This window comes from Rosa chinensis, chromosome 1 (genome assembly GCF_002994745.2).
Source record: "Rosa chinensis cultivar Old Blush chromosome 1, RchiOBHm-V2, whole genome shotgun sequence".
In the NCBI taxonomy this organism is placed as follows: Eukaryota; Viridiplantae; Streptophyta; class Magnoliopsida; order Rosales; family Rosaceae; genus Rosa; species Rosa chinensis.
Genome location: NC_037088.1, coordinates 46,555,275 through 46,570,281, shown reverse-complemented (window position 1 = coordinate 46,570,281; position 15,007 = coordinate 46,555,275). Strand labels below are relative to the sequence as shown.

The 15,007-nt window shown below is 37.4% G+C and overlaps 2 protein-coding genes and 1 long non-coding RNA gene across 5 annotated transcripts; 2 read left to right on the top strand and 1 right to left on the bottom strand.

The window, feature by feature from the left end:
* The first annotated feature begins 2,945 nt into the window (after window positions 1–2,945).
* On the top strand, window positions 2,946–5,638 carry LOC112181145. Of its 2 annotated transcripts, XR_005807887.1 has the most exons (4): window positions 2,949–3,258; window positions 3,368–3,813; window positions 4,361–4,559; window positions 5,622–5,638. It is a non-coding gene; the product is annotated as an uncharacterized LOC112181145 (long non-coding RNA). The 2 variants fall into 2 exon arrangements; XR_002928712.2 differs by having other exon boundaries at window positions 2,946–3,258; window positions 3,368–4,559.
* A 1,564-nt stretch (window positions 5,639–7,202) lies between these two features.
* Window positions 7,203–10,562, top strand: LOC112167938 (receptor-like protein 7). Its single transcript, XM_024305047.1, has one exon. It carries the CDS (start codon window positions 7,203–7,205, stop codon window positions 10,560–10,562), a length of 3,360 nt encoding a protein of 1,119 aa, XP_024160815.1.
* A 954-nt stretch (window positions 10,563–11,516) lies between these two features.
* On the bottom strand, window positions 11,517–14,520 carry LOC112180982 (methionine adenosyltransferase 2 subunit beta). 2 transcript variants are annotated; one of them, XM_040515901.1, is made up of 7 exons: window positions 14,125–14,237; window positions 13,793–13,871; window positions 13,348–13,507; window positions 12,797–12,984; window positions 12,532–12,655; window positions 12,244–12,374; window positions 11,517–11,835 (listed from the first exon to the last, which is right to left on the bottom strand). In XM_040515901.1, the coding sequence occupies exons 3-7, from the start codon at window positions 13,454–13,456 to the stop codon at window positions 11,716–11,718; spliced, it is 672 nt and encodes a 223-aa protein (XP_040371835.1). In that variant the 5' UTR covers window positions 13,457–13,507; window positions 13,793–13,871; window positions 14,125–14,237; the 3' UTR covers window positions 11,517–11,715. The 2 variants fall into 2 exon arrangements, with proteins under 2 accessions (XP_040371835.1, XP_024175342.1); XM_024319574.2 differs by lacking the exon at window positions 13,793–13,871 and having other exon boundaries at window positions 14,125–14,520.
* Window positions 14,521–15,007: the final 487 nt, after the last annotated feature.

Genomic DNA, 15,007 nt, shown 5'->3' with positions numbered 1-15,007 from the left:
GTCCCTCCTCTTTATGACTACACATTTATATGTGTGAGGTTCTCCATGTGATAAAGTTTTATGGATTGTAGTCTTCAACTCGAAATTTCGAGTATATCATTTTGGCCAGCAGTTCAAAATAAACTTGGTCCATTGCAATTGTTGATATTTCACAATTGATGTTTACTAAAGTTAAGATAACACTCATATCAGGAGTTGTAGATCTTGTTTTGTGGCTCCGAATGAACTACTATCATGTTACCTAATTTGAAGTATTGTCGCACTAAGTGCCTCAAATGTGGTTAGAGAATACTATTTGCTCTCAAATACACTATTTTGGCATGTGAAGTTGCGTGATCTTTTGTCTACCATGTTGCGTGGAATCACTTATAAGTTTTGATGACTGCTAACCTTACACACAAGGAAATTGTTTATTTACTGCATATTTGCGAGTTGTCACTTTAATGAGACAATCCTCCTGCCATGAGGGGGAGAAAGATTGTTCCTGAAGAACGACATGAATTGGTGTGAGATATTTATCCACCGTCTCATTTTGATTTTGGAAAATATCTAAGATAGTGATTTGATAAAAGATAGTGACAAAATTATATGCTAAATGCAAAGGCATCTGCCTGGGTTAAAGTCCCAGAGACCAACCATATTAATACAAACAATGTAGACTCCATTTGATTTGTGGGATGCAAGTGTATCCAATTGACATGATTCTCCTAAAGAGAATGTCATTAAACAATATCACAGCTCCTAATATGGCTACACAGACAAAGGGTGTAGGTACGCCATTAGGAAATGATGTCTTAGTGATACAATAATAAATCAATATGGTTGATGCTAATGGACCAAACATTTTTGACCTAAAACTTGGTTTGAGTTCACCACCAGCCAATGAACATCTTCACTCCAAAAAAAGTGATAGATTTTTGAATGCATCTTTTGAGCATGGTCAAAATAAGACAGTCTTCCCGCCGTTAGGGGTGGGAAAGACTACTGTCATTTGAATAACGGCGTGAATTTGTGTGGATTATATCCATCAAGTCTAAAGTTTTAAGCTCCCAAAACAGGGAAGATTATACAAGCCCTATAAATGCTCATACACGAGATTATAAGTAAAAAGATCCACATTCGCTACATGACTCATCTATGAGAGATGATTGTCCTAGAAGCGACAATGTATGCCCCAGAAGTGGCATGGGTACCCAATATCAATAAGTTTATTATAGCTAATGCATACATATAAGAATGTGTGGGATCTATGATTGTTGATCATCGATGATAATTTACATTTGGTAGCTACCAAAAATCATTAAGGGCTGTATTGATGCTATACCACGTTTCATTATGAATGTCGACAAAGTATATTATTGGCCAAATTGGAAAGAGGCAATTCCAATGAAATTGAATATTTGAAACGTGATGGAATTCTTGCATGGACCTTTAACCCTACAAGTTACAAAAGGGTATTTATCAAAAGTGAAGATAAATCACTATGACACAATGTCTATTTATAGAGACATGAGATTATGAATACCTTCCCTTATACGAATGAAAATTTTCTATAAATACAGTGTTACATATAGCTGTTATATTGACGAGAGATTCATGGCACATTGTCATCGTATATTATGAAGATCTTAAAGACACATTGCTAAAAGCAAAATCTCAAAAGTAAAGCGTCATTGTAAGCGTATTGCTTATCAAATCCTCAAGGGATTCAAATACATGAATAATTCAAATTCAAGTCCATGAAAGGTCGAAAGAGCCTGAAGCTCACTCATGGAATCAAAGAGTCTTAAGCTAGCTCATATGTACTCATTCCGTTATAGTTAACGTGACCTAAATTGCCTCAATGAGTAATATGACAAGACTACGAAATCGAATTCGAATTATGAATATAATGTTGCAACATATTCTAACTTTCTCAAAGTTATGAATTACTTAGAGCTCTTGAAGAGCTTATATGAGACATGTCAATACACAAAGATATTGATGTGTATGGCTAGGTATGCCATGATGATTTTTCAATGTTTTAAATTATACAAAGTTAAATGTGTCAATTTCTTTATATTGTTTAACTATTACTTTGTGTATGAAATTAAGCATATAAGATTGTTTCTAATCTTATCATATAAGATAAGGCTTATTGAAAATCGCCTAGCTTTGTTGGTATTTATTAAACTTTACAAGTATGAAAATTTGTGATGAGCCCCTACATGCAAAGCACACATGGTCTCACTTCAGTGATAGACACATCAAACTACTATATATGGTACATGTAGCTTATCACATACATGAATGAGGCTTCCAACAATCAGGGGGAGCATCCAGAAGAATGCTACCAAGGATATATGCGTGTTGTGCTCTTTTTGTCCTTCGACCAGAGATATTTTTGTCCCACTGTGTTTTTGTTACCTGGCAAGGTTTTTTAATGAGGCAACAATAAGCGCGTCCAATACCATCATTCATTGGTGGACATCCAAGGGAGAGTGTTGTTAATATTATTATCTATGTGGATGTCCATGTAAATACTCATTAATTATGTACTTTGATGTAAACTCTACCTCTATATAAAGGAGGCTAATGAGACTGAATGATAACACTTCTACTTCCCCTCCAACTATTCTCTCTATCTTTTCTCTACTTTATAACAGTTTGTCGTTATTCAAAATTGTCTACCATTAATTTATTTCCTTGTCAAAATAGAAATTCATGCAAGAGGAAGGAGATTGAATAAAAAGAGGCCCCGATTATAAAGAAAAGAGCAAGGATGCAACCACCGATTGATCATGAGACAAAACAGAACGACCCACCACGGCAACAGTGCAACTATCGGTTGACCACATGTTTGTTGATACTCGAAAAATTATAAGACAACCTAATACGTCGTCACAACCAAAACTTGCATGAATACACAATTTAAATAAAATTTCATAATTTTCACTATGCCAAAAAACGCTTCGGACGGCAGATTTCAGACAACAAAATTCTTATTTTTTTGTTGTCTAAACTTCTTCAACGTCTTCAGAGTTCAGACAACATATAAGTGATATTGTCTTAATAGTATTAAAATCCATACTGGTTCAATTTTTTCAACTTTCTTGGAACTTAAAAAATTCAAGATTGATGGGTTCGGGTTCGAAATTGTAAAGGCACATCAGCTCTGCCGATCCGGCAAGACCCGTACGAAGTCTTGTGTGTTTCTAGGGATTCAAGTCATTCAACTGATTAGGAAATTAAAACGGCGAACTGGAAACTCGCTCTCAAGTGAGTTCAATTTCGGCTCTTATTTTCGTCTTCGAAATTCACCCATTTCATTGTTCTAGGTAATTATCTTGTTTGCTTTGTGTGATTTCTTGTTGGGTTTTGCTGCTAGTTAGTATATGAGGATAGTATTACGCTTTGGGAAGCTTAAGGAGTTGCGTTTTCGTATAGCATCTTATCTGACCCAGAGAAGAGGAACCATTTTTCTAGGAAAACTCGAAGCAATTTCACTTCCATCAGTTTTGGGCTACTCTTCCTCTTGTAATACATCTCTGTTTCTCACGTTTTCTATTTTAGTATTGTTAAGGATTTTTGAAATGTTCAATTTCTTCTGAAATTCGCAAGTTTTGTATACTAATTGCACTTCTGCACTCTCTCAAGTACTACGTATTCTCCCTCTTTCTGCATTTTGGGTTTCATATTGTTCTTTCTTTTAGCTGAATCTGGGGTTAATTTCTTTTTTGTTCTACATCTGGGTTTCACCTAGAAATCTGTAATTGTTAGCTGTACCAACAAAGTTTGTAACTAGAAGCATCCTTTTTTCTCTTGTTCAGTGAAGTATGATCCTACAAAATAAGATCACCGTTCATATAATCATACCTCATGTTGAGATACCTCCTTTAAACTGTCATATAATTAGCAATGGGAATGTTGCATTTTTAATAGCTCAGTATACTTGATACCTGATGTAGAACAAAAACAGTATTAATGTAATAGGGATAGAGACTACCTTTCTTCACACCTAGAGAGTCATTCGTAGATAGAACTTAGAATAATTCTGGCTTCAGATCGGCCTTGGGCATCACACCAAAGGTGCCTTGGAATCGCTTCAAGTCAACCCAGGCTTCACATTTCGCTAGTAACTTATCAATGGCAAAGAGAACTCAAATGACATCAAACTGAATATGCATTTGGGAATTACATTGATTACATAGTGCAGGACAACCTCTTAATTGCATGGTGGTTAGCATATGGATGGACTTATTTGTTACAATCTGAACTTGGCTCCTGGATTACTTCTCTTAATCCTGGAAAGGGTTTCTGAAAGAATAAATGTATCTTGTGTTTCTCCTGGATGCTTAATTTCCTGTATTCTTGGATTTAGGTGGTCGACAATGTTGTTTCTTCAAGAAACATTACTGAATGGTTGCAGAACAATGCCCTCGAGCAGCTCATGGAGTTCACATCTCATCTCTACAAATTTCTTGCGCCTGATGTGACTTTGATAACAGATTTTTGCTACTGTAGAGTTTGGCCTTAAAGCCATTCTTATGAGTGCCCCTCCAGCTCTCATCTCTTATGTGGTATATCTCTCTCTCTCTCTCTCTCTCTCTCTCCCCTAAATATGTAGCTGTTATCTTTGGTTTTCTGGCATAGTTATGTCAAACTATTTACAAATGTTTGATCTAGTTCTATTGGACGCTATAGAAATACGGACATTGCTCCATGTTGCCAGACTACTGAGTAAACTTGAGAAACTCTTCCCATTAATCTTCTCCTTTTTCCTTTGTTCAATTTTTCTCATAATTCCTTCTGATGCTGCATCACTATGAATTTTCAGTTTTCACATATGCCTGTTGTGCATTGGTATGCTGATTATAGGTGCGTGTAGATGCATGATGTCTTGCATGATGGCAAATCCTAAGGCGCGCCTTTCGTTACTTTAAACTTGGCATGACCCTAATTTGGTTTGAATCTTTACTTATCCCTATACTCCTGTAAGTTCAGAACTTCAGATTATAACATCTGATATTATAATATTCTCAATGGAACAAATACATTATCCTTCATGATGCCTAATGACTACTTGTCATGTGTATTGGATAGTTGCGCTGCTGTATCATATTCATAAGGTTGAATATGTCCTCAACATCCCTCATACTTTGTATGGAAATTTTTTAGTGACAACAGTATCCCCTATTTACTCATATTTGTTCATAGACTGCAAGATTAGTCTTCACTGGTTCTTTTGATCATACTAAGAAAAGTGAAAATTTTCTCTGAAAATGTTCCAGAGTGGTGAAAAGCTGTCAAGTTTTATCATGTGGGCAATTTCCAGTGCTGTCGAACTTCATTCCAATGAATCTCATCAATGTTTCACTACTATTCCACGATTAGTCTTCATTGAATGTTTTACACGCACACACTGAACGTGCATGACAACTAGATTTACACTTGACACTCCACATGATTTTCTGGTTCAGGTTTCTTGCATGATAATGAAACTGTCCAATAGTCTGTCCTTTTGATGCTCTTTGTGCTCAAATGGTTGCTAGCCATCTGTTTCCTATTGCTATCTGTTGCAATTCGAGCCACCTATGATGCATAACAACCTAATCCTGCTGTTTTTTTTGTCATGACTGTAGATGAAGTAGTTGCACTGCAAAATCAAGAATGTCGAAGAACTAGAGCTGCTGATGGAGATGGAATATGCTTGGTGGGTGTGATTGTTCGAATGCAAGATTGGTGAAACCATTGTTCATGCTCATGCCAAAAGTTTTTTCATACCAATTTGAACTTCTCTTATGTTGACATCTCCGATTCTGGAATACCTTTGAAACCTTTCCGTTTTCATGTCTCACATATGTACACAACTGGATCAGTCATTCGCACATGTGGAACAACATTAACATTTGCAGCAATTTCAGTTTCAGCAACAGCAGTAGTAGCTTATTCCTTGGCATTTCTATAAATATATGGCAGAATGAAATATCAGAATTTGAATGATGTATTGTGGAGCTCTTAAATTATTGGCCAGGTGTGTAATTCAAGGAAATACAGCCCCTAGATAATGTCCTCCTACTGTCCTACATATGTCAAAAGAAAATGATCGATAGAAACTACTAGAAGCATAGCTAATTAAAGAAGACGATGAGAAGGAAAGTGGACAGCATGACAATGGGACCGTTTTAATATAAGTCAAGGGTAAGAGAATTCGAAATTACCCTGGATATTTCTGTGTGTTCTGCAAAGATCACGATATCATCACAAGCATCGCAAACAATTTAAGCCATATCTTCAGTAGGAATTATTAAAGTAGCTGACAATTGTAGCCTGTAACAAGCAGTAGAACACATATGCTAGAAGATCAAATGGTGGTAATAAACTGGATCCAGTAATAGAAGGTAAATAGGTCGTATTGAACTGACTATGTTTCTAAAAAATTAAACAACTGGATCATATGCTATCATCAGTGAAAAATGAGATGATAATGTGGAAAAACTTCACATCAAAAAATCAAGCACAAATTTCATGCAAAACTTTACATGATAAAATGAAGCAAGCAATATTAATTGCAGAATCACCTAACGAATCAATTTCAAGGAGCATACACTACAATCATAAAGGCATTAGCTTTTCCACAATTAGCAAGGCTTTTGGCATCCCCTAAAACTTTCAACATAATATTCACTTCAAACAAAGTCCGGGCAATTGACGTAACATATATAGCAGTTTACCGAAAACAACCTCTGAACCAATTTCAAGATGTTACACAATTTAATGCTCAAGCTTTCCCACAGTAGAGTACAATTTTTTTTTTTTTTTTGGGCAAAGCAGTAGAGTACAATTGGTTATACCTTTTTACGTTTCTTTGCATAAGATCGAATGATTAAAAACTATTTTTCTTATAGATTCTTCTGTAGGTTCCTCTGACAGTGGAATTTTATCTTTTAATTGTGTGATTTAAAATTTTTCGACTTCAATTAGACTTTGCAGTTCAAGTTGGCGCCCAGAGAAGCAAGTGTCAGGGTCTTCGTCCACTTTGCCCGAAGCATGCTTCACTGCAAGATTGACTCTCAGGGTCATTGTCGGCCCAAGTCTTCGTCGACTTAGGCCACAGTACAGAACACTTCAAAACGACCACAAATCTCATGGAGGATTTTGCCAATTCCACTTTATAAAAGCCACCATAACCATTAAGTGTTTTTCACTTAACCACAGCCAAAATGAAAACTTTGCTACATTTCTTCCTTCTCTTGATCACACTTTGGGTCAGTATCATCATTCCAGCAGTTCACAGCCAGTGTATTAAAGACCAGCAACTATCATTGCTCCAATTCAAGAGCAGCCTTGTGTTCCTTAATTCCGCCAAGCTTATTTCTTGGAATGCAAGTACTGATTGTTGTTCTTGGGTCGGCGTCACTTGCAGCCGTAATGGGCGTGTTCTGGGTCTTGACATAAGCAGCCAAGGAATCGCAGCTGGAATTGACAATTCCAGCTGTCTCTTCCATCTTCATTATCTTCAAAGCCTCAATCTGGCCGACAACCGACTTGGCAGTAACTCTCAATCAATTCCATCCGCAATCGGAAATCTCCTGAACTTGAGGTATCTGAATTTATCTCTTAATGATTATTCAGGGAAAATTCCCATTGAAATTTCACGATTGACGAGGTTGGTAGTTGTTGATTTTTCTTACAATACTGCCACCTTAAAACTTGGAAGTCCAAATTTACACACGTTTGTTCAGACAGAACTTAGAGAGTTATATCTTGATCGTGTCCAAATATCAGAACAGGGGAGGAAGTGGTGCCGAGCCATATCAGATTCCCTTCCTAACCTCAGGGTCCTGAGCATGTCCTCGTGTGATCTCTCAGGCCCTTTTCTCCAGTCCCTTGCTAAGCTTCGGTCTCTATCCGTGATTAGGTTGGACAGGACCAATATCTCTGCGCCAGTTCCAGGATTCTTTGCCAACTTTTCAAACTTGACTGTCTTGAGTCTCCCGGGATGCAACTTGCATGGAACATTTCCCAAAGAGATCTTTCAGTTACCTTCTCTACAAAGTATTGACCTTTCAGATAATGACCAACTCGATGGTTCCTTGCCAGAATTCCCGAGGAATGGATCTCTTCAGCACCTGCATCTAAGCTGGACAAAATTTTCAGGGTTATTACCAAATTCTATTGGCAATCTCAAAATGCTGTCCACCATATATATTCAAGGTTGCAATTTCACCGGACCGATGCCAAAGTCAATGACAAACCTTACACAGTTGGTTTCTATGTGGATGTCTGGTAACAAGTTGGAAGGTTCAATTCCGTCATTCAGTGGGGCCAAGAATGTGGTCGGCATAGACCTTTCCCACAATGGTCTAACAGGTACTATTAATTCCACCCACTGGAGAAACCTTGCTAAGCTATCCTCTCTCGATTTGAAATCCAATAAGCTCGATGGGAATATCCCATCATCTCTGTTTTCTCTTCCCCTTTTGGATGATCTAGATCTTTCCAGCAATCAATTCTCTGGTCCATTCCCTGAAATTTCTAATGTGTCTTCCTACTGGAGAAACCTTACTAAGCTATCTTATATCAGTTTGGGATCCAATAAGCTCGATGGGAATATCCCAGCATCTCTGTTTTCTCTTCCCCTGTTGTATCGTCTAGATCTTTCCAGCAATCAATTCTCTGGTCCATTCCCTGAAATTTCTAATGTGTCCTCCTTCTTGCTGAATGGTCCTGATCTTGAACTTGATTTGAGTAGCAACAATCTCGAAGGGCCACTGCCTATGTCTATCTTTAGCTTGCGACGTCTTACCGCTCTAGATGTTTCTTCAAATAATTTAAGTGGCTCGTTTCCTCTTGATGGTCTACACCAGCTGAGAAATATTTCTGTACTTGATCTTTCACACAATAACTTGTTTCTTAGCCATGATTTTACTAATTTCTCATATTCCTCATTTTCTCGGCTCTTTGAGTTGAGGTTGGTGTCAATGAAATTGAGAACATTTCCTAATTTCTTGAGAAATCAATCTAACTTGAGAAGTTTGGACCTTTCAGATAACCAGATAAATGGCAAGATACCCAACTGGATTTGGAGTCTTAGTGATCTTACGTACCTAAATCTTTCTTGCAACTCCCTAGATTCTCTAGAAGTTCCTTCAAACAATCTCAGTTACTTAGAGTACCTTGACCTCCATTCCAACCAGTTTCATGGGCAAATCCCAATTTTCCCATCACTTTACCGTGTCTATTATCTAGATTTCTCGAGAAATTATTTCAGCTCTCCCATACCGAGTACCATTGGAGATATGCTTGTAAACACTGGATTCTTGTCGCTTTCAAGCAATAACCTCAATGCGATCATTCCGGAATCATTATGCAATTCACAATTTCTTCAGATTCTTGATCTGTCCAATAATTCTTTGAGTGGCACGGTTCCCCGGTGCTTGACTACAATGAGCACGCTTGAAGTACTCAATTTAAGGAGAAACAATCTTACAAATGTTAATGAATTCTCCCATAATTGCAGTTTAGCAACGGTAGACATCAGTGGAAATCAAATTCAAGGCCAGTTTTTAAAATCTCTTGTCCACTGCACCCAGTTAGAGGTTTTAAATCTTGGAAACAATCTTATAGCAGAACCATTTCCATGCTTTTTGAGGAACACATCCACCTTGCGTGTCCTTGTCTTGCGATCCAATAAATTTTATGGGCGCATTAGATGTCGCAAGACTAATGGCACTTGGCCAGTACTTCAAATCATAGACTTGGCTCACAACAATTTGAGTGGTGAAGTACCTGGAACAGCTTTGACAACTTGGCAGGCGATGAGGACTAGCAAAGATAATGCCCCAAGGAATATCCATAGCATTGAATTGGGTAGCATTGAATTGGGAGGGGGAACTTATTATCAAGAAGATACAATCCCAGTTACCAACAAAGGTTTAGAGTTCGAGTTGGTGAATGTTTTAACTATCTTCATCTCAATTGACTTCTCATGCAACAAGTTCAACGGATCAATACCAGAGGAAATTGGAGAACTCAAATCATTGTATGCCCTCAACTTGTCCAACAATGCTTTCACAGGTGCAGTTCCATCATCATTAAGTAACTTGAGTGAGCTAGAGTCTTTGGACCTCTCGAAAAACAAACTGAGCGGTCAAATCCCACTGGAGCTAACAAAACTCACTTTCCTTGAATTCTTGAATCTCTCATATAATCAATTGGTCGGGAGGATACCAAGCGGTGCTCAATTTTCAACATTTGATGCAGCTTCCTTCCAAGGTAACAAAGGATTATGGGGGCCTCCTTTAACAGTAGATAATGGAACAGGGTTCTCTTCACCAAAGCTGGAAGGAAATCATTCAAATCCTGGGCATGAGATTAATTGGGACATTATCTGTCCTGAAATTGGATTTACATGTGGGTTTGGCATTGTCATCGGGTCACTTTTGTTTTGCAAGAGATGGAGGAAATGGTATTACAGAGCTATGTATAACATGCTTCTAAAGATATTCCCTCAGCTAGAACAAAGATTTGGTCATCACAGGAGACATGTTTATGCACATCAAAGATACTGGAAACGTTGAAGTGGTTGTGAGGAGCAATGCACCTGACTACTTGTTGGCCTCGGTTTTCTAATAAGGACAAAGATTTGTGCTTTGTTTCTGCGTATTTTCCTGTATGTTGGACTCACTCTTTCAATTTGTAACATGTGTGAAAAGAATGTGATGTGTGAAAAGAATGTGGCAAACTTGTGGCAAACTTGCTCAATATTTGCCTGTGATGTGTGAAAAGAATGTGCTCGAACTGTCATGTTCGTAACTTGTTTTCCTATGTGTGTTTTGAAGTTATACTGAATTACAGTGAACTCCTGACTTGGTAGATATTCTAATTCTAAAAAGCTGGTGAAGAAGAACTGGCGGAATGACATTGAGATCTGGGGCTACCAGAGCTGTTGCAGATGTCAAAATTGTATGGACTGATATTCATTCATCCATTTAACACTATACATAGCTCTCTTATAGTCTGCGAGAATTTGTATCTAGCATAAACAGATTTAGAAAGCAAGCTTTAATGTCCAACTATATAAGTATTGAATGTCTATTTCTCGTTCCCACCACATTATCCAGTTAATTTCATTTGAAAAATTACTAAAGAATTTTAGTAATACGCCCCTCTTGATTAGAAACAAGCAAATGTCGTTTTGCTTCATATTATCGTTTAAAATTGTTTATCCTTATAATTGGCCTGGAGTCGTAGACAGACATGAGGCTAAAGAGACAATCACATGAGGCTAAGGAGACAATCAGTAACCACTGCAAGTGGCCTAGTGATTCTTGCCTAATTGGGTGTGCTCCCCAACCTAGGTTTGAACTCCGAAGCTGTCAAAGTGGCCAGGTACTGTGCTGCAATGCACAATTGGAGCGTTTCACATGCGCCGAAGGGGTTTATCTTGGGCCTAGGAAGCCTTTGGGTTCCCCTTGACAAAGTCAAAAAAAAAAAAAAAAAAATCAGTAATTGTCTAAGATTTGGGTCATGATCATTTTCATTCTCAAACAAGTAGAAATGAAATTCATGGTAATACAATTGAAGCTTCTTGGGATAGAAGATAGTTTCTCTAGAACACTTCAACAACACTTTTACCCCAGTCAAGTATGGGTGAAATTGATGAGTACTCCTCAGTATTACCATAAGGAAGCACTTTACAAGACCTTCGTGGCATCAAGACTTGGTCACTGGTCACAGTTCAAGCGTCAATCTGACACCATCTCGAAATGAAATAGGAGAAATACCAAGCGTCTGAACTAGCATAGTTATATCCATGGATATGTCAGCAGGAGACATAACTCCACGATCAACCTGAAGATGAACATGACAGTGAAATATTGTCAGGTACAGAAAAACTGTATAAACAAATAAATTGACTACTAAAGCAACATAAAGAACATTCAACTGTCCTAATCCTAACCCTTATTCCAACTCCCCTCCAAGGAGCTTAAAAAATGATGGGCTTTCATTGGCGAGCATACACAATTTATCATTATCCTATTAATTGGTGGAAAGAGGAGTGAGCATATGGCTGGACATTGTAGTTGCATGTTTCGATCATATAGGAGATCTCCAGACAATGGCAAAGTGAAAACCAAGTCAGAATGCAACTTGAAAATGATGGGTCATGTACTAGTAATTCTGATATAAAGGTGTTGAAGTTGAACGCCAGTATCTCAAACATAATAGAACACTAGAAAATGTAGCAAAGTATCATACCGATGATGCAGATACAGATTTAATTAATGAGAGGTTGTGTCCCCTTATATCAGCAACCGTCTCAGCCATTTGTACACGGGATACCCTGTCTGGTCCACCAACATTCAGTAGCAATTTTCTTTGCTTAGCCTCTGCAAAAAATCTCCATGACTATCAGTACAATGAAGACACAAGTGAAAGTACTTCTCAATAGGAAGTAGAAAATAACAGTAGTGTAGTGATAGCCCACGAAAAACACATTTAACCAAAAAGAAACATATTGCAGGCATGAGTTTACAAACTTCATACCTGATATCCATGTCTTGGACAAAGCAAGTATGATTGCTACGACATTCTTTACATACACAGGGCATCGAAACTCATCATGAAAGAATTCGGTTGTATTTCCTTTGGAGAGGACACCATCAACCCACTACATCAATCGCAGGTATCACTAATTTGAACAAAGTAAACTAGCCTAGATCCAATTTCAATTTTTCATATGGTCTCCAAGCTAATCTGCCAACAAAGTGGCAATAGTACAATTTTAATGTCTGTTTTATCTTTTGCAAACCTGAATCGGTAGAGATTTTGAAACTGGTGAGATCGTCTGTGGCCCAAAGATGATACTGCTTCTCAAAATTGCAAAGTTTGAGCATTTCTCAGTAATGAACTGCTCAGCTGCCACTTTTGATTTCCCATAAACATTTACCGGAACAACTTCATCTTCTTCCTTGTAAAAGGACTTCACCCCTTCATAAACTGATGGGAATTCACATCAGTCCCATCTACAAATAGCTATTTATGTATCCAACAATTTGTATGATCAAGTTAATTAATCCAACAATATGTATCGTCCTTTCCTTTATCTTATTTACCTCAACTGTAGACCAACAGGGGTCGTTCACAATAAAAAGTAAATAATGTAATTAAAAATCTAAATCTCTATCTCAGATTCTCAAGTACTTGAGAAAGTTTATTTGATGGCAAAAGCTAAGTAAAAACTATGTGCCATTGTAGTTCTTACCAGTTTCTCTTGTTTGCTTTTATTGATCCATCTTTACCGGGTAACTGAACTAGGAATATGAACAATTACATTATACGAAACAATTAAGAGTCACTTACCTTGATCAGTTGACAAATGGATCAGAAGATAATTACTCTCTTCTAAGCTCGATAACCAATTAACAAGAGTAGATGGCACATTAACTGACATAGCTGCAGCAGGATCCATTTCACAGGCACGAGGAACCGAAAGTGCAGCACAGTTTACTACCACATCAGGCTGGGAATTCAAAGCACACCACTCAGCACTTAAAGTTGTTGACTTGAACAACAACATCAAATCGTATACCAGAAGGCAAGCTCTTTTAGCACTTAAGATAGCGTAGGTTTCCCCTAAACAACTAATGGCATTTGTACACATGTCAACTCAAAATTGAACAGAAGGATAGCAATCATCCATATAAAAAGAAAACAAACCCATGCAAGCTAGATCATTGCATTTAGGCACATACATCAGGTTGGGAATTCAACTGAATACACCTCTCAGCACTTAAGAGTTGCTTACTTGATTGTTTTAGCATGTTCAGAGATTTTAAGTTCCCTTGAGCACATTACAGAACCATACTAATGCACACGGCTCAACTCTGAAAAATGGAACCAAAGAGTAGCAATTATGTAATACAACAACAAAACAAAACCCATTAAAGCTAGTACATTGCAGCTAAGGAACAAACCCAACAGCTGAACAGGGCAGTATGGCATTTAAAAAATTCAAACCCAGTAAACAAAATTGATCTTTCCACAAAACCCATTACTTCAAATCATAGCACCAACATTATAAAATCACTACTCAAAATCAACATATACAAGAAATTGCTTAATGGGGTGAGAACTGACCGGACCAAACAGATGAGAAATGGCTTCAAATCCATTGCCAGACTTCAAATCCACAGAGAAAGGCATCACGCTAGGAAATGCATTGAGCAAAGCTTGGTGAGGAGGACTTGAGTGGTGGGTAAATGCCAGATCACAAGGAGTGGTTTCTTGAATCTCTGCAAAGCCTTGCAATACATGCTGTCCCAAGTAACCTGTTCCTCCAACTATCAAAACTCTCTTCCTACTTATCCTATTTGCTCTGTGTGTGGAAATGTGGGAGATTTGGGAGTGAATCTGATTTGGGTTTTGTTTGGGGCGGTTGGAAGAGGTTCAGATCGAATGGGTTTAGGGGTTATGAGGAAATTTCTGTTGTCTGTGTCGCTTGTTTGAGAGATCCATTAGTTTCCGGTGTGTTTCACGCATTTGGTTTTAGAGCCAAAGATAACAAAAAAATCATGTGTATGCTAAAGAGCTCCCTTTTTTTTTTTTTTTTTTTTCGAGAATAAAAGAGCGAGTTTAAATACACACTCCTTACTCAATACGCCTATTATTTAATTACTCATTTTAATATTTTACTAAATACACAACCCAAATTACCTAAAATATCCATAATCTAAAAAACCATGAAATACACTATTATTTAACTACATTAAGGCTACTATTTAATTTGATTAGTATATATTAACATATTAGTATTTTATAATTGACCATATTAATTACTTGTGTTAGTTATTGAGAAATCCATAAAGAATTATTTTTGTTCCCTCCAAATAGATGCTTAGAAATAGGTTTTGTATTATTTAAGTTCTCATCCACCAAACACCATATTGATCAAGTATAAAATTTTGAGTCGAACATTCAACCAAGACTGTATCAATAGTTTCTCCACAATGGCTGAACTATG